Source organism: Aptenodytes forsteri, unplaced genomic scaffold (genome assembly GCF_000699145.1).
Source record: "Aptenodytes forsteri isolate BGI_AS27 unplaced genomic scaffold, ASM69914v1 Scaffold574, whole genome shotgun sequence".
Classification (NCBI taxonomy): Eukaryota; Metazoa; Chordata; class Aves; order Sphenisciformes; family Spheniscidae; genus Aptenodytes; species Aptenodytes forsteri.
In genome coordinates this window covers 104,625-127,577 of record NW_008794538.1, presented here as the reverse complement: position 1 = coordinate 127,577, position 22,953 = coordinate 104,625, and the positions used below count along the sequence as shown (strand labels likewise).

Here is a 22,953-nt window from a genome sequence, read left to right as displayed (position 1 = left end):
CCCGAGTCCCTACCAGACGGGCTTGGCACGGTTGATGGTGGTGCGGAGCCGCGGTTTGACATAGTCATAGTAGCCCTGGTTCTTGTGCTCCTCCTGGCACCACACCAGCTCGGCAGCCGGGTACTTCTGGGCTTCCCGCTGGAGGAGGTCGAAGGGGAACGGGGAGAGCTGCGGGGGACATGGAGCAGCGTCACAGCGGCATCACGGGGGCCATGGCACCCTCAGCCCGCGGGCTCAGAGGTGGCCGGACCCTGCTCACCTGCTCCACCCTGGTGATGGCCACATCAGCCTCCATCTGCTGAGCCTTGCGCTCACGGGTCAAGTCGTAGTAGACCTTGCCAGTGCAGAACAGCACCCGCTTCACCTGCTCGGGGCTCTGGGCCGCGGGGCCGCCATCGGGGATGACACGGAGGAAGTGGGTGCCTGCCAAGGGAGAGGACGGCACCGTCAGCTGCAGCAGCCCAGGTCACCGCACTGGCAGCTGCCCTGCAACCCGCATCCCATGCCAGCCCCCTCCCAGGACCCCGGCCTGGGAAGGCAAACCGGAGAGGCAGAGCCAGACCAGCTGGTACTGGGTCCGGCTCCCAGTACAAACAGGGCTGCCAAACCCCGGCCGCACCGCTCTGGCGGGAAGCGGCTGCCGATGGAGGAAGCACCACGGCAAAGCCTGGAAAGCCAAGTCACGTCTCCCCAGGGTGCCAGACTCAGCACTAATGAGGGGTGGCTCCAATTTGCTGGGTAGATGGCAGCAGCCGGCACACCCCGGCTGCGGCGGGGGCGAGCATGTCGCCTCAGCTCTGGAGGGGAGCAGGGAGGGAGGAAGGCAGCCCGCGTGCCACGCCAGTGCAGAGCTCCCCACACAGGCTGCGATGCCCCGATGCTGGTGGCATCGGCCTCAGTCAGCCGCTCTTCAGCACGGGGAGGCTGCTGCCAAGCAGACTTCACCTCAGGCAGCCGGCTCCTGCCCTTCCATCCTTCATCCCACAGAGCGGCACGGGGGGAAACAGACACCTCCGCGCTGCTCGTACCTGGCAGCATGTCGTCGAAGCTGGAGCGGGCTTCGGGGTGGCGCAGCAGCGACTTTGGAGTGAAGATTATCAGCTGGAGGGGGGGGAGAAAAGGGAGAGCAAGGCAGTCAGCCTCGCCAGAAGCACCCCGCTGCAAGCAAAGGCCGGAGCGCTGACCTGCCCATCCTGCCTGCCCTCCCCTGCCTGAGCACGGGAGCAGCCACGAGAGATTTGCTCCTCGCTCGGCTGCCATGCTCTGCCAGATGGGGCACGGGTTTCTGACAGCACTGGCTTTCCCAGTCTGGATTTCCTCTGGGGAAGAGGCTGAGGTGCTGCCGGGGACCTGCCTGCCCCACGGCCGGAGCTGAAGGCAAGCGGCTGGACCAGGTTATTTACCAGTGCCCGCCGGCCCTGACGTCTCTGACCTCCCCATGGAGCACAGGAAGGGGTTGCAGCCACCCAAGCCTGCACGAGCCAGCTGACAGCACGTCATGTACCGAGCCAGCCCCAAGCACCAAGAGGTCCTTGGCCCGGGCAGAGGCAAACTGCCCGTGTTTGCTGCCGAGGTGCACGAACAAGCCCGCTCTGAGTCCCATCCCCAGGCTCGGCAGGGACATGGGGCTGCCCTGCCTTGGCACCGAGCCAGGCGCGGAGCTGCCGGCACTGACCGGTTTGCGGAAGGGCAGGAGGATCTGGCGCCGGAGGACGTGGAAGAAGTTGGCCGGAGTGGAGCAGTTCACGACGATCCAGTTGCAGTCGTAGAGCTGGCGCACGTCGAAGTCATCCAGTTTCTGCCTCAGCGAGCGCGGTCAAGGGAATTTCAAGAAACACAAGGTGCCTCTTGGCCTCGCAGCTCCAGCAGTGGGGAAAAGAGCGGCACCCAGCCCTCCCTCCCTTCTCTCCCCCTCCAGAGCACACGGAGACCCACGGAGACCTGGGAGAGGCTGCAGGTCTGTGTCCCCCACCTTGGGGCGGCCATGGGGGTGGGCAGCACCCCCCTCCCACGCCGCTTTTGGGGTCACCTCTGCCTCACGCTGTGCAGCAGCCCCAGGGGCAGCAGAGGTGTAGCCTGGGCACCGGGTTCAGCCCCTTTCCCCAAACCCTCCCAGCTGCAGCATGAGCCCAGGGCAATCCCACACCTCCTGCTACCAGCTCTATGACACCCACCCCGACCGCAGTGTTGCACTGACCCCACCCGGGTGTTATTGCCCCCCTCCCCATTTCAAGGCAGTGGTCAGGTCCAGGACACAGGAGGGCCGGGCTGAGCTCAGCGCGGCCGCCACTCACAGGGAAGACGTCGGGATCGTCGTTGCACATCTGCAAGAATCGCTCCGGGCGGGCAGAGGAGTGCTCGGGACCCTGCAGGGACCAAGCAGGGGGGAGACTGAGCAGGCGGGAAGCAAGGCTGGCGCAAGAAGCCAATGCTGGGCATGGCCATGCCAAGAGCAGCGCTACCTGCCGCTGCTGCCCTTGGCTCTGCTTCTGGTGCAGGCCAGGCAACAGGCACCCCTGGGTGCCCATGAGCTGGGGGGGGTCCTTACCATGCCCTCCATGCCGTGGGGAAGCAGCAGAACAATGCCGTTCTGCCTGACCCACTTGGCCTGCCCGGGACAGATGAACTGGTCGATTATGCACTGAGCGGTGTTGTGGAAGTCCCCGAATTGGGCTTCCCAAAGCACCAGGGCATTGGGGCTTGCCATGGCGAAGCCCAGCTCGAATCCTGAGGGATGGGAGAGAAGCGAAGGGGTTATCCTCCCGGAGCGGCCTCACCCCCCCCCGGGCAGCAGGCGCAGACTTCCTCGCTCACCGAGGACGCCGTATTCCGACAGAGAGCTGTTGCAGACGGTGTAAGGAGCCTGGTTGGGCCAGAGGTGGTTCATGGGGATACAGGTCCTCTTGTCCACGTTCTGATCGTGCAGGACGTGGTGACGGTGGCTGGAAGAGGGGAAAGCGTTACTCCATCGTCACCCTTCGGATCCCTTCTGCAAAGGCTGTAATCGCCTTTACAGCCACCAAAAGCACGGCATTACCTGAATGTCCCCCTCTCAACGTCCTGGCCGCTCAGGCGGATGTGGATGCCCTCTTTGAGCAGGGAGCCAAATGCCATATACTCTGCCAGGGCCCAGTCCACCGTCCGGTTCTTCACCATCTCCCCGCGGGTTTTCAGAATACGGCTCAAACCTGCCAGGACAGAAGCCGGTTCGTAGCTGGTGCAGGAGGGAGCTCCAGCAACACCGTGTTTGTCCCACAACATGCCCATGGACTGACAGACCGCAAATCCCTGGGGGCAGAGGAATGGATCCACCTCTGCCAGAGGGATGAACCAGGAACGAGGAATCAAGACTGCAGGGAAGGATCAGCTCCGAAGAAGAGCTACCCCTCAGTTCACTTCCCTTAACCACAGCTCCCTTGTGAACTAATTCTCATAGATTCACAGAATGGTTTGGGTTGGAAGGCACCTTCAAAGATCATCTAGTCCAACCCCCCTGCCATGGGCAGGGACATCTTCCACTAGATCAGGTTGCTCAGAGCCCCGTCCAACCTGACCTTGAATGTTTCCAGGGATGGGGCATCCACCACCTCTCTGGGCAACCCGTTCCAGTGTTTCACCACCCTCCTTATGTCCAATCTAAACCTACCCTCTTTCAGTTTAAAACCCTCACCCCTTGTCCTGTCACTATAGGCCCTGGTAAAGTCTCTCTTCGTCTTTCTCGTAAGCCCCCTTTATATACTGAAAGGCCACAGTAAGGTCTCTCTGGAGCCTTCTCTTCTGGGTGGGGCTGAACACCCCCAACTCGCTCAGCCTTTCTGCACAGGAGAGCTGTTCCAGCCCTGGGATCGTTTTTGTGGCCTCCTCTGGACCCGCTCTAACAGGTCCGTGTCTTTCGTGCACTGGGGACCCCAGAGCTGGATGCAGCGCTCCAGGTGAGGTCTCAGGAGAATGGAGTAGAGGGGCAGAATCCCTTCCCGCGACCTGCTGGCCACATATATTGAAGCACTGTAACAGGTTCCTTCCTTCCAGGCCACGTTCCAGCCCTATCCACATCTTCTCTGGAACAAACGCCCGGTCTGGCATAGCTTCCGCAAGCTCCTACCTCCATGGATAGTGAAATCCTCCACTGGCACTGAGCTGGCCACTTGACCAATGTGCGTCAAGTCCTCTTCATTCAGACCGGTGGAAGGGCAGGTCATGCTCCGGGGTTGGCCGTCCAGAGTGAAGAAACCTGCAGGAGGAGGAGCAGTCCACCGTGTTGTGGGAGCCATGCCCAGCTCTGTGTGAAGAGCTCAGGTCATGGACACCCTCAAGCAAGGGTGGGGATGCCAGGAGCGTAGAGTGCAACCCCACCTCCCCACCAGGGTGGTTTACTAAATATCTGCCACAGCCCTAGAAAAGCCAGGCTCTTTGCTAGGGACCTCCAAAACATTGCTAGCAACTTACCAGGCCAGGGTGAGTCCAGCCAGTGCTTGATGTGCAAGATCTTTTCATCCTTGGATCTCGCATGGGCCTCCTCGCAGATCTTATCATACTTGGCAATCTCCTCCTGAAAGGCAGAACCAGGAGGCAGAAAACCATTAGTGAGGGGTCTTCAAACAAGGGTGCCGAGCCTGGGGGCTTGCAAGGGTGCTGGAGGGCACAGCTGATCCCTACAGCAGGGGAGCCCCAGGGCCGTGCAGCTCAGCCTTAGAGAGCAGATGCTGCTGCTGGAGGCCCCTGTCTCCCAAGGGACAGCTCTGCTGCAGTCCGAACTGACAACCTGCATTCAGCCCCACAGGTGTTGCAAAGTGGTACCGGGGCAAGGAAGAGCTGGCAGAGCTGCTGCCGCGCTTGCTGCCACGGCGGCAGAGCCGGGGCGGGGGACTTGCCCCAGATAACCCCAGGCCACAGCAAGCCCGAGTGCTGCAGAACCCAACTCTCCCGTGGGTCCCAGCCGTGCCACAGTGGCCCAGCGCCGTGTGGCCTGTGCTGCACTGATCACAGGGCAATCCTTGAACTAGATGTTCCTGTGCTGTTCAGAGCTGGCACAGTCCAAGGACGAGCCTCGGCTCCTAACCCCATCGCTGCCAGGTCTGCAGTGCTCGCCCAACCCTAGCACAGCTCTGCCACCTTCAGGTGACAAGCACAAGCAGAAACGGGCCCCGTCACATCGTTCACACCCAGGTCTGAGCCAAATAAGTAGTTTTCCCTGGAGATGCCACCCGCAGTTTTCCTCCCAGGCCCCAAGGGACAGTACCTCGTACTCTGGCTGATTTACCACCCCCTGGGAAATCAGCAGCTCTGCGTATTTCTGCAGCACCGGCTTCTGTTTCCGGATCTGTTTGTACATCAGTGGTTGCGTGAACATGGGTTCGTCCATCTCGTTGTGACCATTGCGCCTGTAACAAACCTGCCAGGAAGGGAAAGAGCCTTTGAAAGCAGCTGCTTGCAACCCGCAGCTCCGAAAGCAGTCGGCGGTACCTGGGTCTCTGTGCTAGGAAGGGTCCAAAACAGCCCAGGAAGGACCCAAGCGTGTCCTCCCCAGTGTGCGAGGCGAGGGCAGGCTCCATACAGAGACAGTGTTGCCTCTCCAAGTGCTATTACAGCCTCGTTGCCTTGCTTTACACCACCTTCTCCCTCCCCCTTGTCTGTCAAAAGGGCCAGACAAGCCCTGAAGAGAAACCTCAGCTTTCAGAAAATACACCCCAAGAGGTATCGACGACCACCCACAGCAGAGCCACAGCTTTAGGATAAAGCCTCGTGCCACATTTCTTACCAAATCCACCACCACATCCTTATGGAAGGTGCTTCGCCATTCTGCTGCCACATTGCACACGTAGACGACGGCCTCCGGGTCGTCCGCGTTGACGTGGAAAATGGGCGCGTTCACCACGCGGGCGACATCAGTCGGGTACGGGGAGGAGCGGGCCATCCGGGGGTCTGTTGTGAAGCCGATCTGTAGTGGGTGAGAGGGAACAGGACCAGCACAGTGGTAAGGATTTGGAAAGCAGCACACGCAGCTTCGAGGGCAGCTAGGCTGCTGCGGCTGAGCTGGGGGTTCCCCCACGGCTGCGCCACTCAGCCGTAGCACAACCTGCCCGTCTCCTGCACCCTGGGCATCGCAGCCCATCCCAGTCCCTGCGCCCAGGCCATCATCCCACTGCACCCGTGGGGATGGGCTGGTCCCAGTGAAATGTCTCTGGTTTATGCGGGGGCAGAACGGAGCAGCCCTGGTGATCTCGCACGCTGAGCATCAGGTTGCACCACCTCTGTGCCAGGCTGGACCCAAAAGCTGCTATTGTTGAGCAGCTGGGTATAAAGTACCCCCCTGCTGACCCCAGGATTACGGCTCATGCCTGGAACATTGGCTGGGAAACAGCTACTGCCTGCTGCCAGCCACCACCCAGATCTGAGCCTGCAGAGGGGCCAGCTGGTCTGCGAGGGATCCCCACGGACGCAGGGGATTTGCTCCTCACCTGGTTGTTCACCACGACATGGACGGTGCCGTGGGTGGTGTAGGAGGGCAGGTCGCTCAAGTGGAACGTCTCGTACACGATGCCCTGCCCAGCGAAAGCGGCGTCTCCGTGCAGAAGGATGGACATCACCTGGGAGACATGAAGCCACAGTGGTCAGCAGGGGCTCTGCAGGGACGGTGGGCAGAGGCAGCCACCAGGAAAGGGCCCAGGTCTCATCCCTGTGAGCTTTTGGCATCCCAGAGAGGACATGGAGAAGCTCATCAACGCATCCGATGCTTTCTCAGGGGATCAGAGTGGAGCCAGCCACAGTTGGCGCAACTGCCAGGGAGAAGGCTGTGGCCACCAGTTCTCTCCCCGACCAAGGGCGGCACGCTCGGGGCGCCTCGATTGGGCAGCAGGATGGCACCCTGTGCACAGCAGCTGGGCGGTGAGTCCCATTCCCAAACACACACGTCCCAAAGCAGAGCCTTTTTCTAACTGGGGGAAGACGAGAAAAATGCCCCTTTCCTCCACGCTTTCACCCCAGAAGACCTTTGGGCAGGAGCCGGACTGGGAGCTCACTCCGGCTTCAGTGATGTTATTTGGATATCGTACCCAGGGGCGGGCTGAGGACACCGCCTGTCAGACGAGGACAGAGTTTGTCTATTTATATCCAGCCCTTGGGGAGTAGGAGGAAGGGAAGTACTTTTGATCTCACCCTTCCACTTCTTGGTGTTGGAGACAGGTCTGCGATGAATCAGACCACAAACCAACCTCCCACCGCAGCCCATTCCCTGCCTGCTCTCCCACCTGGGTGCGGAGAGCTGCTTCCTGCTGCCAGCTCCAGCTTTCCCAGCCCCAGGAATGGTCATCCCTGGTCACGCTGAGATCCTTCAGCTCCTACTGCCGAGCCTTCTGAGCTGTGATGCTAAGGTTGGCTTTCGGGAGCACCCCTCATTTCCCTGCTTTCCAACCCGGGGTTTGGGCGTCTGCTGCTCCCCGCAGCCCAGCTGAGCCGGTCGTTGAGAGACAGAGGAATTGGCAACGGGAGCCCAGGGTGGGCAAGCTCCTACCAAAGTTATCCCCAAAGACAGCGGGGAAGGATGGGGGACCAAAGCCAGGGTGATAGCAGGGTGACGGCAGGGACACGGCAAACAAAAACCAGCTGGGTTTCTTCGCTTTCCTACCAGCCTGCCGCCCACCAAACCCCATCCAGCCCGGGCCACTTCACTGTGGGCGTCTCAGCACCACTCACCTTCTTCCCTTCCGTGTCCCCACAGTAAAACTGCTCTGCTTTAGTCTTGCCTTGAACAACGGGATCAGCTGCCTCCAAGTGAGAAGGATTTGCCACCAAGGAAAGGGTGATGTTCCTGTCGGTGACGCGGTTAATCCGCCGGTGGTACATTCCCAGGTGGTACTTCACGTCACCGGAGCCCTGACAGAGGGGAGAGGAGAGTCACCCCCAGGAACGTGAGCAGCTTTTGGAGCATGGAAGGAGACCTGAGGCAGGGCAGCACTGACCCCACGGGCTGGAAAAAGGGGGCATTTTCTGGAGGCACTGACAGAAAGCAGCAGGCGCTCATTTTAGGAGCTGACCTGGCATTCAGCAAAGCAAAGGTAGCCCGTTCCAGGTGCCAAACCGCCAGCAAACCTCAGACACACACCAAGCCCATCTAGATAAGGTCGTAGGTGCAGGGGAAGAAGCAAGTGTGGTGGGTTTGGGGAAGACACTGGAAAACAGAGCTGGGATAATGCTCACCCAAGCTCTGCCAGCACTGCGGCAGTACAGCTGTCCCTGGCACCACTCACAATATGCTGCGGTTCCCAGTCGGGGCACCTCGATGCCCCAGGCTGCTGCTTTCTCACCTTGAAACCCCACCTGAAGGGCATGGCAGGATAAAGCTAGCCCAGCCCAGCTTTCCAGAAGCCAAATCATCCCAGCTTATGATGCTGGAAGCTTTGAAGCATGAGTGCATCCCAGGGACAGAGCCTGCAGCACAAGCGATTTGAGCCTCGGGGCTTTTGGAGCTGCTTTAGGGTCCCATACAGGGACCAGGGGCTGCTGCAAGGGTACAAGCCAACCTCTGCTCCTGGCCACCTTCCCCTCACCTTGTCATTCACCCCAAGGCTGCTTTATGCCCATGGAGAGCCGCTGACCACCCGGCCTGCGCTGGAGACACCAGCAGCGACCAGGGCACATGTCACCCCCCGGGACAGGCAGGGACAGACCAGCACTGGCACCAACACGAAGGCTTTGGTCACACGAGCGTGCGTGCGATGTGGAAATCCTTGTGACGCCGATGCTACCGAGTGACACCACAAGCAGTGGCACAGTCCAGCTCATGCTGCACGGCCGCAGCCTCCAGGGACCGCATGGGGACAGGCGACAGCAACCTGCTACGGGCAGAGGAGGAGACTCACCTCATCAGCAGCCTCCAGCTTGGAGTCGAACTGGCAGAAGATCTGCTCCAGCTCTTTCCTGATCACGTTGGCGAGAACATTCAGGCGTCCCCTGCAAAACCAAGACAGTTGTTGGCAACCAGCAGCACCAGCCTGGCATCAAGTGCCGACGGTGACCCACCATCCCCCCCGTCACGCAGAGGTGGTGCAACAACCCCACACCTCCGGTGATGGCTGTAGGGTCAACCGGGGAGGGGGCTCTGCAGTTTCACCCAAGAAGGAGACTGCAGACCCCTCAGCACGGGGAGGGACTGGCTGCTGCTGCATCCCGACAGCTGCCCCAGAGCGGGCAGGCCGAATCCTGCTCTGGGATTCAAGCTCTGCCACCTGAGCCACCACCCCTCTCCAGATGAGTTTACAAACAAGCTGAAGCTGAAAACACCGCGATGAGCAGACAGCAGCCAAGGCCTGAGTTCTCCAGCTAAGGTTCACCACCAGCCAAGACCAGTTAGGTGACAGCAGAAACCAGTGTGCCCTCCAGTACCGAACCCCGGCAGCATCCCCCTCCTCCGCACCCCAAGCACCGCCGTGGAGAGAGGCAGGGTTACCTGTGGGGCATCCCCATGATAACATAATCCACTCCCTTCTCGCTTGACTTATCAATAATGGTCTTTAAGGCTGGGATCAGCACTTCGCAGCCCTCCAGACCGAAACGCTTCTCCGAAGACCATTTCCGATGGAGGAACTCCTCAAACCTGGAAGGCAAAGGGAGAGGGGGATCAGTGCCAGGGCTACAGCTGAGGGCAGAAACCAGAGAAAGGATGGGGACCGCACTGAGGGAGCCACAGCACCCAGTGATGCTTAAGCAGGCATCACACAGCAGCCCAACAGCCTTCCTGGTCACCCTGGTCTCCACCCGCAGAGCCCGGCTGGCTGCTCCCCCACCCCAACACTGTGCTGCACTTAAACCTTATTTTTAGACCTTTTCTTTCAGGATCATCCATGTTTTCGGGCTCTTTGCCAGCTCCTGAGCCTGCCAGCCTGGCAGCTCACTGGCGTCACCCTGCTGATTAAGCCAACCGCAACAGATGACATCAAGATGTGACTCAGGTGGTGACCGCGTCGCTCCAGCTGGGAGCAAACCACCCCAGGCAGCAAGGGAAGATAAGGAGAAGGTGAATACCCCCCCAGAGTACCTGGTAGAGCGGACCAGCCTGGCCAGCAGCGTGCGTTTCTCTTCGTTAGTGAACTGCATGATGCCCGGGGTCTCAAACTTCTGCCGGATCCACTGGCACTGCTCCAGGTCGTTGATAAACATGAACTCCACGCCGATGTGCTGGCAGTACGCCATCTGCCCCGACGGGATAAGAAGGGCCGTGAGACAACCGCCAGGGCCTTAACGCCTCCTCACGTGCGGCATCATATCAGGCCACAGGGCCAGGGACTCTTTCGTTCCCCTCTTTAACCTTTCAGCAAGACAAAGAGCCCTCCTGCACCAGCAGAGACACAAACCCTCCTGCCTGGCAGCTGCACCGCACTGCCTGGACACCGGCAAGCGCTGCTCGCGATGGCAGCCTGGGGGGACCTGCGAGCAGCGCCCGGCAGCCAGCACCGCGCCAGCCCCATTTTGGGAGCCTGGTTTGAGCTGTTTTCCCAGGAAAGGGGAAGCCACAAGGGACATCCCGGGATGCTGTGGGGCAGCTCGGACCCTGCACGTGACCCAGCATCGAAACGTTTAATTCCCTTTCCCCGAGGGGCCCAGGACCCTCGAGTCCTTTACATCCACCTCGGAGGCGAGATTTTCCCTCTCGGTGGCATCAGCTGTGACCAGGTCCACAACCCCACTTCATATGGTGGGGAGAGAATCAGTAAAACAATCTCTACCCAAAAATAAGAAGCCCGTTCTTGCAGCTTATCTAAGATGTTGACGCAGCTTTGCTTCTCCCAAGGTCAACCTGTCTCGGCAGAGACCATCTGAGCAAGCCTGCAGCTTGCCTGGGAGCCGTCTGTGCTCTCAGACCGGGCAGAGCAGGGTATGAAATTTGGCAGCAAAGGGGAACCGGCTGCAAGAGCTGGAAGCCCCAGCCTCAGGCTGGAGCTGCTCCTGCACCAAGACCCTCCAAGGGGCCACCACGCAGGGCAGCAGCACTACAGCAGCGCACGGAGGGGGGGTATCGCCTGCCTCCAGCCCGCTCCTGTGCTCTCCCAGCACCGTTTGCTGCTTTAAACTGGAAAATGTAGCTGGAAAGGTTTCCAAAAATGCAATATTTAGTTGCCTGGGGTTTGCTCCACCTTGGGTAGACCAAATGTGTTGCCCCAACGCAGCGTGAAGCCGGAGGTGATCAGAGATGACCAGGTAACACGGGGCAGCTGCTACAAGTGGGACAAGCGCCGAGGAGCAGCTCCCAACCTGAAAAGCTTAAAATCTTGCAGGTTGGCCCAGGCTGCAGGCAGCAGCAGGGCCCAGGACCTCCAAAAAGCAACTGCTCTGCCCCCACCCCAGGCTGCAAACAGGTCTCGCACAGCCCTCCCTGCCCTCCTCACCTCCAGCCGACGGATGATTTCCCGGAGTGGAAGAGCCGATTCGTTTCCACCGATGAAAGTGGTTGTGGGTAAGTGGAAGACCTTGTCGAGGTCAGATTCATCCAGCCCGTAAAAGCCTGCAGGATTTTTCATGGGTGGGACAAGCGAAAGCAAGAGAGAGAAGGAAGGAAAGGGGACGGGGAGACACCGTCACGCAGGGACCGGGTGCGTTTGGGAGAGGTGGGGAAGGGACAAAAAAAAGCAGCATAAAACCAAAAATAAGCATGAAGGAGGTTTATATGGATAAAAACCAAGCCGTAATTAAACAAAAAGACATTAAGCACAGAACAACAAGGTTATTACAAAAGGTAACGCAGGAAACGAAACACAAAGCAATATATATACGCATGTAAATCGGTAATTAAAATCCAGGGTGAGAGTCAGGAAGTTTGTAGCCCCAAGAACGCAAAAAATACACCACAAATTATAACAGAGGGGAGAGAAAAGAAACAGAGGAATTGAGGAGTCACCGAGCACAACAGATTTAATTCCCACACGGTGGGAATTAAAAATGAAAAGTCAACACGGAGAAGGAAATGGTTAAAACAAACCCCAAAGAGGGAGAGAAAGAGAAGCAAGAGAGAGAAAACGGCATCAGGGCTCTGCGACGGACTCTCCTGAATAGCTCAGCCCGGGAGTGGGGCAGCCAGCTGGCCCCTCAGCGGTTTTGCTGCCCGGATACCCCCTTGCCCAATTAACAGCCTTTTAATTAGGGGTTTAGCCTAGCTCTGCTCAGCAAACCCCCTCCTTTTTGGTGCTGGCACCTCGTGGTTCATAGGCAGCTCCTACTTACAGCACATGGGGCTGCGAGGAGCTGAGTGCGCCTGGAGAAGGTGCCGAGCGGGGCTTTGAGCTGAATGTCGGGTTTTAAGAGCTGCAGATGAGCCCTGCCACCGCCTGCTGCTGTTACAGCATCGGCAGGTCCCTGCCAGGGCCTGCAGCAGCTCCACGGTACCCCAAAGCCATCAGAGGTGCCTCAGTGCCTGCTGAAGCTCATGGTTGTCTTTGGGGAAACTGAGGCACGGAGGAGGAGGGACAATGAACTCGCTGAACTGATGCAGCAAGGCAGAAGCAGAGCTGGGAAGGGGACTGGGGAGTCCCAAGACCCTTTTGAAGCAGGAGCCTGGCTAGAAGGAGGGTGGACGAGCGGAGCTGCCCGCTCCCAACAGGGCCAGGTTTCAAGGTGTTTTCTAACCCAGGGCAGGAGCCACAGAGGAGGCAGAGTTACCCCCGCTCTTCCCACCTCCCTCCAAACCAGCCCAATGCCTCAGCTGGGGTCTCTCTAGGAGGGTATGGGGGATGCCACCCCCTCAACGTTGCAGGGCAGCATAACCCACCTTCCTCCGGGCAAAGGGAGGCAAAAATTGGCCCCTACAGAGCTGGCCCTCCTTGAACTTAATCTTGAAAGAGTCTATCCCTCACTCTCTGGTCAGGGATGGAGGATGAGCTGGAGACAGGGCTGGCCACGGCTCGTCCCTTGTGCAGCCTCGAGGACGGCGCTTGCCGGAGGCAGGCAACACCCACAGCAAGCCCGGAGCCGAGGTTTTCCTGGTTGCCACTGCCGTCCATCCCCTCCTCTGCCCACATCACCCTCCTGGACACTGCTAGTCCCAGGGGCAGGAATTAAGCCAGACCCTGGGGAGCTCAGCTCCAGAGCCGTGCCTGGGAGCACTGAACCGCAGCTGGCAGGAGCTGAGGGTTTGGCCCCACGTCTCCAGGACTTCTCTGCAATTCCTATCCAAACAGAAGTCCTGGAGAGAGGTGGCATTAGTACAGAGCATCCCAGATAAGCTGCTGGCTGGAGGTTTCAGGGAAGCCTCGGTAATTTGCTGTGGCTTCCAGCCCTGCAGCACAAGCCTTCGGCTCGCTCTGCCATGCCGGTTCGAACACTCAGGCACACTTTGGGGTATCAGATTTTACAAGCAGTTTTCAGGGCTCTAAGCATCTCTGCTTCTGCTTTGCTGCAACCTGCCAGCTTTTTTGACAGAGCTGAGTATTTAAAGGCAGCAATACCATCAGATGGGGGGAAGGCTAGGGATGAGCTGCCAAATTTTCACCGGGACAAAACCAGGGCAGAGTCAGGAGAAGACAGTTTGGATTTTTAGGAGACTCAAACCAATTGGTGAGATTGAGGCCTTGTAAAATTAATGTTCACAACAAAACGTGTACTCTAACAAGCTAGGCATGCAAACACACGGTATGGAAAAGGCCAGCAAGGCTCTAAATTGGGGATCTCTACAGGTGAAGCATCACTAACCAAGCGCCTACCTTGAGACTTTTAGTGGGACAAATTCAAAATAAACATGTTACAAAACTCAAGAGTGGTGCAAGACAGGAGGGGGACCGCTTTACCAGCTTGGTTCATGCCCAGAATAACCTATTCAAAGAGAGTCCTGCACTCCAGAGGGTTAAAGGCTCATTAATTGCATACCTCCTACTGTTAACACTCTCAGCCGCTCCTTGAACACTGCGAGATCTGGGGTGGGCAGGGAAAGGGGTGCAGAAAGGGAGAAGATAGAGAGACGCAGTCAAAGTTAGTAAAAAAAAACCTGGAACTGTGAAAACTAGTTATGGAAAGCACAAGTTAAAAAAAATACAGTATTTAAAATAGTCAAAAACCATCAGAGGCAAAAGGATTGGGATGGAGGATGACTACGCACTAGGCGGAAAAGAAATCCCGGTGGAAAGTCTGGTGAGAGGAGGGAGGAGCAGGGAGGGGAACGGGGGGGCATCAGAAACTGGGGAGCAGTTGAGCTGCATGGTTTGAGATGTCCTCTCGCGTGCACACCTCGGATGGGAGAGGGAGACCGCCCGGCACAGCACCTTCACCTGCTACAACCAAAAGGCATCTTCCCGTCAAGCTGCATCAAGGGGAGCGTTATCCTCTGCAGAGCAGGGAGCTGCCTCCCACCAACATCTGCCCCCGGAGGGTTTTGTTCTGCTCATTGCTACCGGGAGGATTTCAAGGTCACCCCCAAGGAGCTACCGCTGCTGCCTACACACAGGCAGGAGGGGGACTGGGGTGTTAACGAGCGGGCTGTTAATGAAGACCAACGGTGAGGCAGGCACGCACAACGTCGTCATTTCTCGAGCATGCTCGGCGCAGGCGGGAGCGCCAGGATGCAGTGCCGGATGCAGGCAGGGCTGCCGGAGCGATGGGCAGCATGCGTCACCGGAGCTGCGCTCCCCGGCTAGGTTAGGTAACCCGAGTGCCTCAGGTTCACCTGGGTTACGAGAAAGGCTTTGGAAACACTTCTCTTTTTGGTCAGCGGGGAAAAGTCATACGTTTAGGTGAGACATTTGGTTAGCAAGGTCTCAAACTGGGGAAAGGGGAGGTGGCAGTGCTCCCAGCCCATCTCCCTGCAGGGGCTTGCCTGGCTCTTCCCGAGCTGGAGAATGATTTCCATCAATTCCCCTGGGCAAGAGGCAGAAGCAGCTGCCTTCCACAGAGAGACAGACAGACAGACAGACAGACGGATGCTCAGACACACAGCGCCTTCCATGCACCACCTGGATTTCAGCGTGCTAATGTATTATTTCCTTGGACAGGTCACATCAAGTTCCTGCAGTCATCTCGTCCTTGTTTTACACCACTTACCATGCCAGATCAGCTGCAGTGGAAGACCAGGATGAGATTATTTTGGTTTTTAAAAAGAAAAGACAAGAGAAAGAGGAATTTGGTGGCTCCAGCCCCACCACTCATCAAAGCGAGTACCTCAAGGCAGGCTTTCCCCCCCCCTTACATTTTCTCCAAAGCTCACACTGCTTAATCCAAAGAGAGCTTCCAAACCAGACACAAACCAGTTGCTAAACAAAAGGCAATTGAGAAGAAAGATCAATTTCCGAGATTAACCATGCAACTCCTTTGAATTACAGCACTGCCTGGCCACGGTTTAAGCTGTTGGCAGCAGAGCTCACACCACAAAAGCTAACCTTTAAGGATTTCACTGCTCAGAAAGAGGAAACGAGATTGTTTCCAAGTTTCAGAACCACTCCTGCCATTAACTGCTCTGTCAAGTGTTAAGAAATACTCTTTCAAAGCAAAAAAGCCAGCAGGATCTGCTTAGAAATTGGCTTTCTCTGCCACAAGCAGGCAACACCTGATCTTAGGCTCAGCCAGAGCTCTGCCCACACTCTGCACCAGCGCTGCTCTCCTCCCCTCTTGCTGAGCGCTGTTTGCAAGCTACGTTAGCCAAGTTGTATTTTAAGATCAACCAGATGAGGCTTTCCAGGATGAGGATACCAGGGGAAAGTCTATTCAGTATAAATAATACTTACAGCAAGATAATAAAGCTTCCTTTGATTAGACACAGCCATTTGAGTCTGGGGTCCTACCACGGGACACAACCCCAGCGTGAGCTAGCGGCTGATACCAGCATAGCTTGTTCCCAGGACTCGTTATTTCCTACGAATTCATGGATTCCTGGTCATTAAATCAACACCAGGAACCGCAATGACAGCTATCTTACTATGAAAGCCACAAAGAAACAGCAAACTTAATGCCTGGCTCAGACACGGAGATTGCGGGCTGAGATTCTCTTCCAGCCGATGCCTACGGACCAGCCATGCCTAAACACTTTCCACTGTGGCAAGCCAGGCTGGGTCATGCTGCTGGGCTCGTGACCGCTCACCCTGGGGGAGCAGGAAAAATGGAGCTTATACCACTTTACCCAGATTCTGTTACAGCTGTGATGATGCTGCCAGCCCAGCTCTGCAGCTGGGGCTCCAAGGGAGGACCTGTTCTTGGACTGCTTAGGGCTCTTGGGCTCTTCTGCCTCTGAAGCAAGGATGCTGCTGGAGCACACCTTGCTTCAGAGGAACCACACGGCCAAAGCAGAAGAAAAGCCCTCTGAACTGACTTTCGCCATTGAAGCAGCCCCATGAGTTCAATGTCCAAGTGGAAACAAGTAAGGAGCAGTGTCCCTCAAGGGTCCATACTGGGACCAATATGGTTTAATATCTTCATCGATGGCATGGATAATGGGATCAACGGCACCCTAAGCCGGGTTGCAGGTGACACCAAGCTGAGTGGTGCAGTTGATATGCTGGAGGGAAGGGATGCCTCCCAGAGGGACCTGGACAGGCTGGAGGAATGGGCCCGTGTGAAGTTCATGAAGCTCAACAAGGTCAAGTGTAAGGGTCGGGGCAATCCCCAGTCCCAGCACAGACTGGAGGATGGATACATGGATGGATGGAGAGCAGCCCTGCGGAGAAGGACTTGGGGATGCTGGTGGGTGACAAATTGGGGCCATGAGACATCAATGTGCGCTCGCAGCCCAGAAAGCCAAGTGTCTCCTGGGCTGCATCAAAAGCAGCGTGGCCAGCAGGTCAATGGAGGTGATTCTCCCCCTCTACTCAGCTCTCCTGGGACCTCACCTGGAGCGCTGCATCCAGCTCTGGGGTCCCCAGTGCACGAAAGACACGGACCTGTTAGAGCGGGTCCGGAGGAGGCCACAAAAATGATCCCAGGGCTGGAACAGCTCTCCTGTGCAGAAAGGCTGAGCGAGTTGGGGGTGTTTAGCCCCCCCAGAAGAGAAGGCTCCGGAAAGACCTTACTGTGGCCCTTCGATATATAAAGGGGGCTTACGAGAAAGACGCAGAGAGACTTTACCAGGGTCTGTAGTGACAGGACAAGGGGTGAGGGTTTTAAACTGAAAGAGGGTAGGTTTAGATTGGACATAAGGAAGAAATGTTTTACGGTGGGGGTGGTGAGACACTGGAACGGGTTGCCCAGAGAAGCTGTGGATGCCCCATCCCTGGAAGTGTTCAAAGTCAGGTTGGGGGGGGCTTTGAGCAACCTGATCTAGTGGAAGACGTCCCTGCTGATGGCGGGGGTAGACTAGTTGACCTTTGAAGGTCCCTTCCAACCCAAACCACTTTGTGGTCTATGACTCATAAGGAAGAAATGTTTTACGGTGGGGGTGGTGAGACACTGGAACGGGTTGCCCAGAGAAGCTGTGGATGCCCCATCCCTGGAAGTGTTCAAAGTCAGGTTGGAGGGGGCTTTGAGCAACCTGATCTAGTGGAAGACGTCCCTGCTGATGGCGGGGGGGGTAGACTAGTTGACCTTTGAAGGTCCCTTCCAACCCAAACCACTTTGTGAGTCTATGACTTACTAGGCAGCATGGTAACTCTGCTCCCCACACCCGGCTCCCTTTTCTCATGAGGGAGAGCAGTCACTGCAACCACCTGCAGCCGGCTGGCTCTGCGTTTTGTGCAGACCCTGCTCTCCTCTCAAAAGGGAAACATGTCCATTAGGCACAGGGCTTCAGGGCTCTCCTCTGCTGCTCTGCTTCAGAAGGACCGTAGCGCCCACAGCAGAGGCCAAAACCCCTGAGCTAGAAAAGGCTTTCCTCACCCATTCCTCTCCCCAGCCACTGGAAGTAGCTTCAAAGTCACCTAAAAAAAGTCTCCCTGCTCCCCTCACAGCGCCGACTACAATTACTTGTGTCCTCTCCTGCGCCTGGGTTCATGGCCACCACCTCTTCCCATCAAAACCTCCCAGGCACAGGGCTTGCTCCAACCCAGAGCCGGCTGGCTCCCAAGGCGCAGCCAGGGCTTGGTCCTCCGGACAAGCACGTCAGAAGTCCAGACCTCTGGATGAAGCAGCTTCCCCATCATCCAGCGAGCTGGGACAACCAAAACCTAATCCTTCCCTACCACTCCCAGTACACGTAATCCTGTATGAAGGTCCAGCAGGTCCAGGGCTGGTGTCCCTGCGCTGGCAGCTGAACAAGGAACCAAGATCGTTTACATGCATTGTACGCTCTGATCGGCTGTTTCAGTTGTGCGAGGTTAGTAATCATTACTGCTGCTCTACTCTAAGTTAGAAGCATGCCTCTCGAGCGCTCATAGTGCCAGGGTAACGACCCTTGGAAAGCACCAGCAAGGTGAAAGAGCTCAGCGCCGCGACCTTGTTCTAGCTAGAAGAATGGCAGCGTACTACAGAGATCAAATCTAAAGCACGTTGAGAGGTGCTGAGTTTAAGCACTTTCAGATTAGGATTTCAAGTCCTAGGCACCACGCACGCTTCTGTGCAACACTCATGCATCTTTCGCTCGAAGGCATTGGGATTTCCACCTCTCCACTCGGACGGGAATGCATCCCAAAGCTTCCTTGTTATGATCACCGGCAGGGACTCATAGCTCAGTCTTGGAAAAAGGGGGCAATTAAGGGATTTACAGATGCTGCAGCAAGCTGGGAGCGAAGGAGGGCAGGGCATCATCGCAGGGGCACACCAAGAGGCGCTTCTCAGCCCTGCAGAGACAAAGCCAGCCCATTCCCCCCAGCTCTCAGGGCCCCCAAGAGCAGCAAGAGGAGCTGAGGGAACAGACCTCCAGCTCTCACCAACGCAAAACCTCTCTGCTTTGCACTTCCAGAAGATGCAATTGCTTCCACCCCTGGATGAGCGAGTTCAATGACATAATTAATTGGCACCGGTTGGAGGAGAAACATGAGCCGAGCAATAGGGTTTTGGCACAAGACCCATTTGCTGTGACAGCCGGAGGGGGGCAGAACTGCTCCGCGGCAGCCGGTCGACTATAAATTTAGAGTGATCATTACTAAGGAAACTTAAGACCTTTCCCCCCTTACTGGTGAAGCAATCTACCTACAAAGCTGTGAAAGAGAGAGGAGCTCAAGCAATGCAGCACTAACTGCTCTCAAAGCCCTCACCCAGTTTGTCTGTGGATGTGATAATATCGGCTGGAAGGGAGGAGTCCAGATCTGCATCCAAGATGCCCAGTGGGTCGAGTTGTGCTACATGATGCCCTCGAATCTATGAAATGGGCCAGGAATGGAAAGGAGAACAGGTACCAAGAGGGAGAGGGGAAAGGGAGAAAAACAAAAGAGGGGAGGGGTAAAAAAGTTAAATTACATTAGAATTAATTTGCAGAGTAATTCTCACCGACGTTTGGAGAAACAGTTACTGGCGCATCATCAAAATTTACACAACTAATGCCGAGAGGATCAAGCTTTGCAATGTGATGACCCCTGACCTGGAAGCAACAACACAGATTAGTCATTAAAACAAGTTAATTGAAGAGACATTCCTTAAAAAAAAAGATCAAAAAGTCATGCACAGTTTCCCTCTTTACATTTTCTGCAGAGCCACCCCAATTTCTGGCTGCAACTAAAGGCTGGAGAAGTTGGGTTTACTTTCAACTACAGCATGTAGGTGTGAGTGCCACCAGCTGCAAGGACCGCTCTGCTCTGCCTGAGGCCAGGCTTCGGCAGGGCGGGCAGGGGGAAGGCTATCTCCTTTGCAGCAGAGACCTTCCAGAATTGAGGTCTGAGGGTCGCCCACCGCTTGCCTGGTGTCCAACCTGAGCACCTCCTCTCTACAGATGCAGTAACGTCACACCGATGGTTTCCTCCTAAGCATCATAGCAAACGAAGAGGCAATTTTCCAGATTTTGGCAGATCTAGGGGCTCTCCTGCCAACGTGGCAGAGAAAACAAGTGTTGCCACCAGCAGCAGTAGCTCCTGAAAGGCAGAGGAACGTGTCTGAGGAACACCTGCCTGTCTGTGCTATTAGAGGTCAGCAGCTCACAGCATCCTTTGGGAGAGAGGAGCCTACAGCAGGTCTTGGAGCACTCATGTCGCTCTTCTGGGAAGGGGCAGGTGTGGAAATACCAAAGGGCTTTGGCACCAAGAAAGCCTTGACGGCTCTTGGTGGCGGCAGTCAGGCCAGGAGTCACCAGGCTGGGTTTGAATCTGCATCGGGAGCCACAGAGAATAATGAGAGGTAACAAGGAGTTTTGCTTTTCGCCTTCACAGGAGGAGGTGCCCCCAGACAGACCCCACCACATCTCGCTGGCCAAACTCAATTCATCTCAGTGGCCAGCCCTCTCCAGTTGGCAAGGCACCGTTTATTTCTTGACGGCTTCTGCTCTTGAAGCTTCAGGCTCAGCTACACTGGGAGTGGGGCAGGAAACACTGCCATGGTACAGGGTGCGCTGCCTTCTTTGTGCTGTGAAAACGATACTCCTGGCCACCAAATCTGTTACCAGTTAGAAAGATCACTCGTATACGAGGGGATTACTAAACCTCTTGTACAAACCAGACATACTGATCTGACCTTATTTACCAGAAAGGCATTCCTACTAAGAGTATCCCAAGGGGATTTTAGGAAAGGATTTTTGTGGTTTTACCAGCCAAAGAGCCTGAAATCAGCCATCGACGTTAAGGCAAACTGCTAAGAAAGCACCGATCCCCGCCCATGCTCTCTGCAGGGCCAGATGACGACATGCCCGATCACTGGTGGCCACGTGGAAAGCTGTTCTTCTGGGCCAGCTTTGTCCGGGAGCTATTTGCTTGTCTGTCTTGCCACGAAGTGCAGGGGCTAGGCCATCATTCAGCAGTCAGCAGGACGCAAGCTCACCACGCTGTTCCCCACGGCCAGGATGCTCTCACCGGGACCAGGAGACCACTTTGTCCGGCAAACGGCTTTGAGCTGGGGGTGCCCAGTGGCTTTGAGGTCAACTCAGCAGTTTGCAGGTACGCAGCAAATCCTCAAATCAGTGTGGGAGCGAGAAGAAGGTCTTTTCCCCCATAGGAGCCGTGCTGCTTGTTATTCTCCACGTGCAACGCAAGCCAGGCAGATTGTTTCCCCCAACCCAAAACAAGACCACAGCAGATATTTGCAGGAAGCATCACACTCGCAGGCCCCGATCCTGATAGGGGACTTCAGCCACGCGGACATCTACTGGAAAAGCAGCACAGCGAACTGCAAGCAGTCCAGGAAACTACTGGAGTGCGTTGAGGACAACTTCCTAGTAGAGATGATGGAGAGCCCGACCAGAGGAGAGGCACTGCTGGACCTGTTAATCACTAATGTAGCAGAACTTATCGGAGAGGTCAAGTCTGGAGGTAGCCTGGGCTGCAGCTGCAGCGATCATACCCTGGTTGAATTCTCAATCTTGAGGGGTACAGGACCCGTAAAAACTAGAGTCAGGACCCCAAACCTCAGAAAGGCAAACTTTCAGCTGTTTAGGGCGCTAGTGCGTGGGATCCTTTGGGAAACTGCCCTCAGAGGCAAAGGAGCAAACGAGAGCTGGGAGATATTTAAAGATATTTTTCTTAGGGGCACGAGCTCTCAATCCCAACGTGCAAGAAGTCAGGCAGGGGAGGCAGGAGGCCAGCTTGGCTAAGTCAAGACCTCTTAGCCAAACTAAAACACAAACCCAAAATGCATAGGCAGTGGAGGCAGGGACACACATCCTGGGGAGATGATAGGGATATGGCCCAGGAGTGCAGGGAGGGGATCAGGAAAGCCAAGGCACAGCTGGAGCTGCACTTGGCTAGGGACATGAAAAATAACAAGAAGGGTTTCTTCAGGTACATAGAACAACAAAGAAAGATGAAAGAAACTGTACCCCGCCCCGATGAGTGAAACGGGAGACCTGGCTACAACCGACATGGAGAAGGCTGAGGTACTCAACAACTTTTGCTTTGGTCTTCACCCGCAAGTGCTCTAGCCACACCACCCAATTCACAGAATCCAAAGGCAGGGACTGGGACAATGAAGTACCACCCACTGTAGAAGATCAGGTTCGAGACCATCTAAGGAACCTGAAGGTGCACAAGTCCATGGGACCCGATGAGATCCATCCATGGGTCCTGAAGGAACTGGCAGATGAAGTTGCTCAGCCACTATCCATCGTATTTGAGAAGTCGTGGCAGTCCGGTGAAGTCCCCGGTGACTGGAAAAGGGGAAACATAACCCCCATTTTTAAAAAGGGAAAAAAGGAAGATCCGGGGAACTACAGGCCAGTCAGCCTCACCTCTGTGCCCAGCAAGATCATAGAGCAAGTCTTCCTGGAAACTATGCTAAGGCACATGGAAAACAGAGAGGTGGTTGGTGACAGCCAACATGGTTTCACTAAGGGCAAATCGTGCCTGACAAACTTGGTGGCCTTCTACGACAGGGTTACAGAATTGGTGGATAAGGGAAGAGCAACTGACATCATCTACCTGGGCTTTTGCAAAGCATTTGATACTGTCCCGCACAACATCCTTGTCTCTAAAATGGAGAGACATGTATTTGATGGGTGGATCACTCAGTGGATAAGGAATTGGCTGGGTGGTCGCACTCAAAGAGTTGCGGTCAACAGCTCAATGTCTGGGTGGAGAACAGTGACGAGTGGTGTCCCGCAGGGGTCCGCACTGGGACCAGTATAATTTAACACCTTTGTCGGGGACATGGACAGTGGGATCGAGTGCACCCTCAGCAAGTTTGCAGATGACACCAAGCTGAGTGGTGCGGTTGATACTCTAGAGGGACGGGATGCCATCCAGAGGGGCCTGGACAGGCTAGAGAGGTGGGCCCATGTGAACCTCATGAAGTTCTAGAAGGCCAAGTGCAAGGTCCTGCACATGGGTCAGGGCAATCCCAAACATGGATACTGGCTGGGCAATGAGTGGATTTAGAGCAGCCCTGCCGAGAAGGACTTGGGGGTATTCGCGGATAAAAAACTGGACATGAGCCGGCACTGTGCGCTCGCAGCCCAGAAGGCCAACCGTATCCTGGGCT

The 22,953-nt window shown here is 56.2% G+C and overlaps 1 protein-coding gene across 2 annotated transcripts in view; it reads right to left on the bottom strand.

Moving 5' to 3' along the window:
- Positions 1-6: 6 nt before the first annotated feature.
- Positions 7-22,953, bottom strand: part of OGDH (oxoglutarate dehydrogenase) — a 32,733-nt gene continuing 9,786 nt past the window's right edge. Inside the window, exons 3-22 of one of the 2 annotated variants that reach the window (XM_009272272.1) lie at positions 19,095-19,197; positions 13,852-13,896; positions 11,382-11,497; positions 10,034-10,188; positions 9,446-9,592; positions 8,859-8,949; positions 7,693-7,872; positions 6,459-6,587; positions 5,759-5,938; positions 5,240-5,392; positions 4,447-4,549; positions 4,103-4,231; positions 3,038-3,188; positions 2,815-2,942; positions 2,549-2,727; positions 2,295-2,366; positions 1,676-1,798; positions 1,029-1,101; positions 260-423; positions 7-168 (exon numbers count right to left, since the gene is read on the bottom strand). In XM_009272272.1, coding sequence (XP_009270547.1) covers positions 10-168; positions 260-423; positions 1,029-1,101; positions 1,676-1,798; positions 2,295-2,366; positions 2,549-2,727; positions 2,815-2,942; positions 3,038-3,188; positions 4,103-4,231; positions 4,447-4,549; positions 5,240-5,392; positions 5,759-5,938; positions 6,459-6,587; positions 7,693-7,872; positions 8,859-8,949; positions 9,446-9,592; positions 10,034-10,188; positions 11,382-11,497; positions 13,852-13,896; positions 19,095-19,197 — 2,580 coding nt within the window. In that variant the 3' untranslated portion in view covers positions 7-9. The remainder of the gene's footprint in view (positions 169-259; positions 424-1,028; positions 1,102-1,675; positions 1,799-2,294; positions 2,367-2,548; positions 2,728-2,814; positions 2,943-3,037; positions 3,189-4,102; positions 4,232-4,446; positions 4,550-5,239; positions 5,393-5,758; positions 5,939-6,458; positions 6,588-7,692; positions 7,873-8,858; positions 8,950-9,445; positions 9,593-10,033; positions 10,189-11,381; positions 11,498-13,851; positions 13,897-19,094; positions 19,198-22,953) is intronic. The other variant, XM_009272273.1, reaches the window with a different exon arrangement.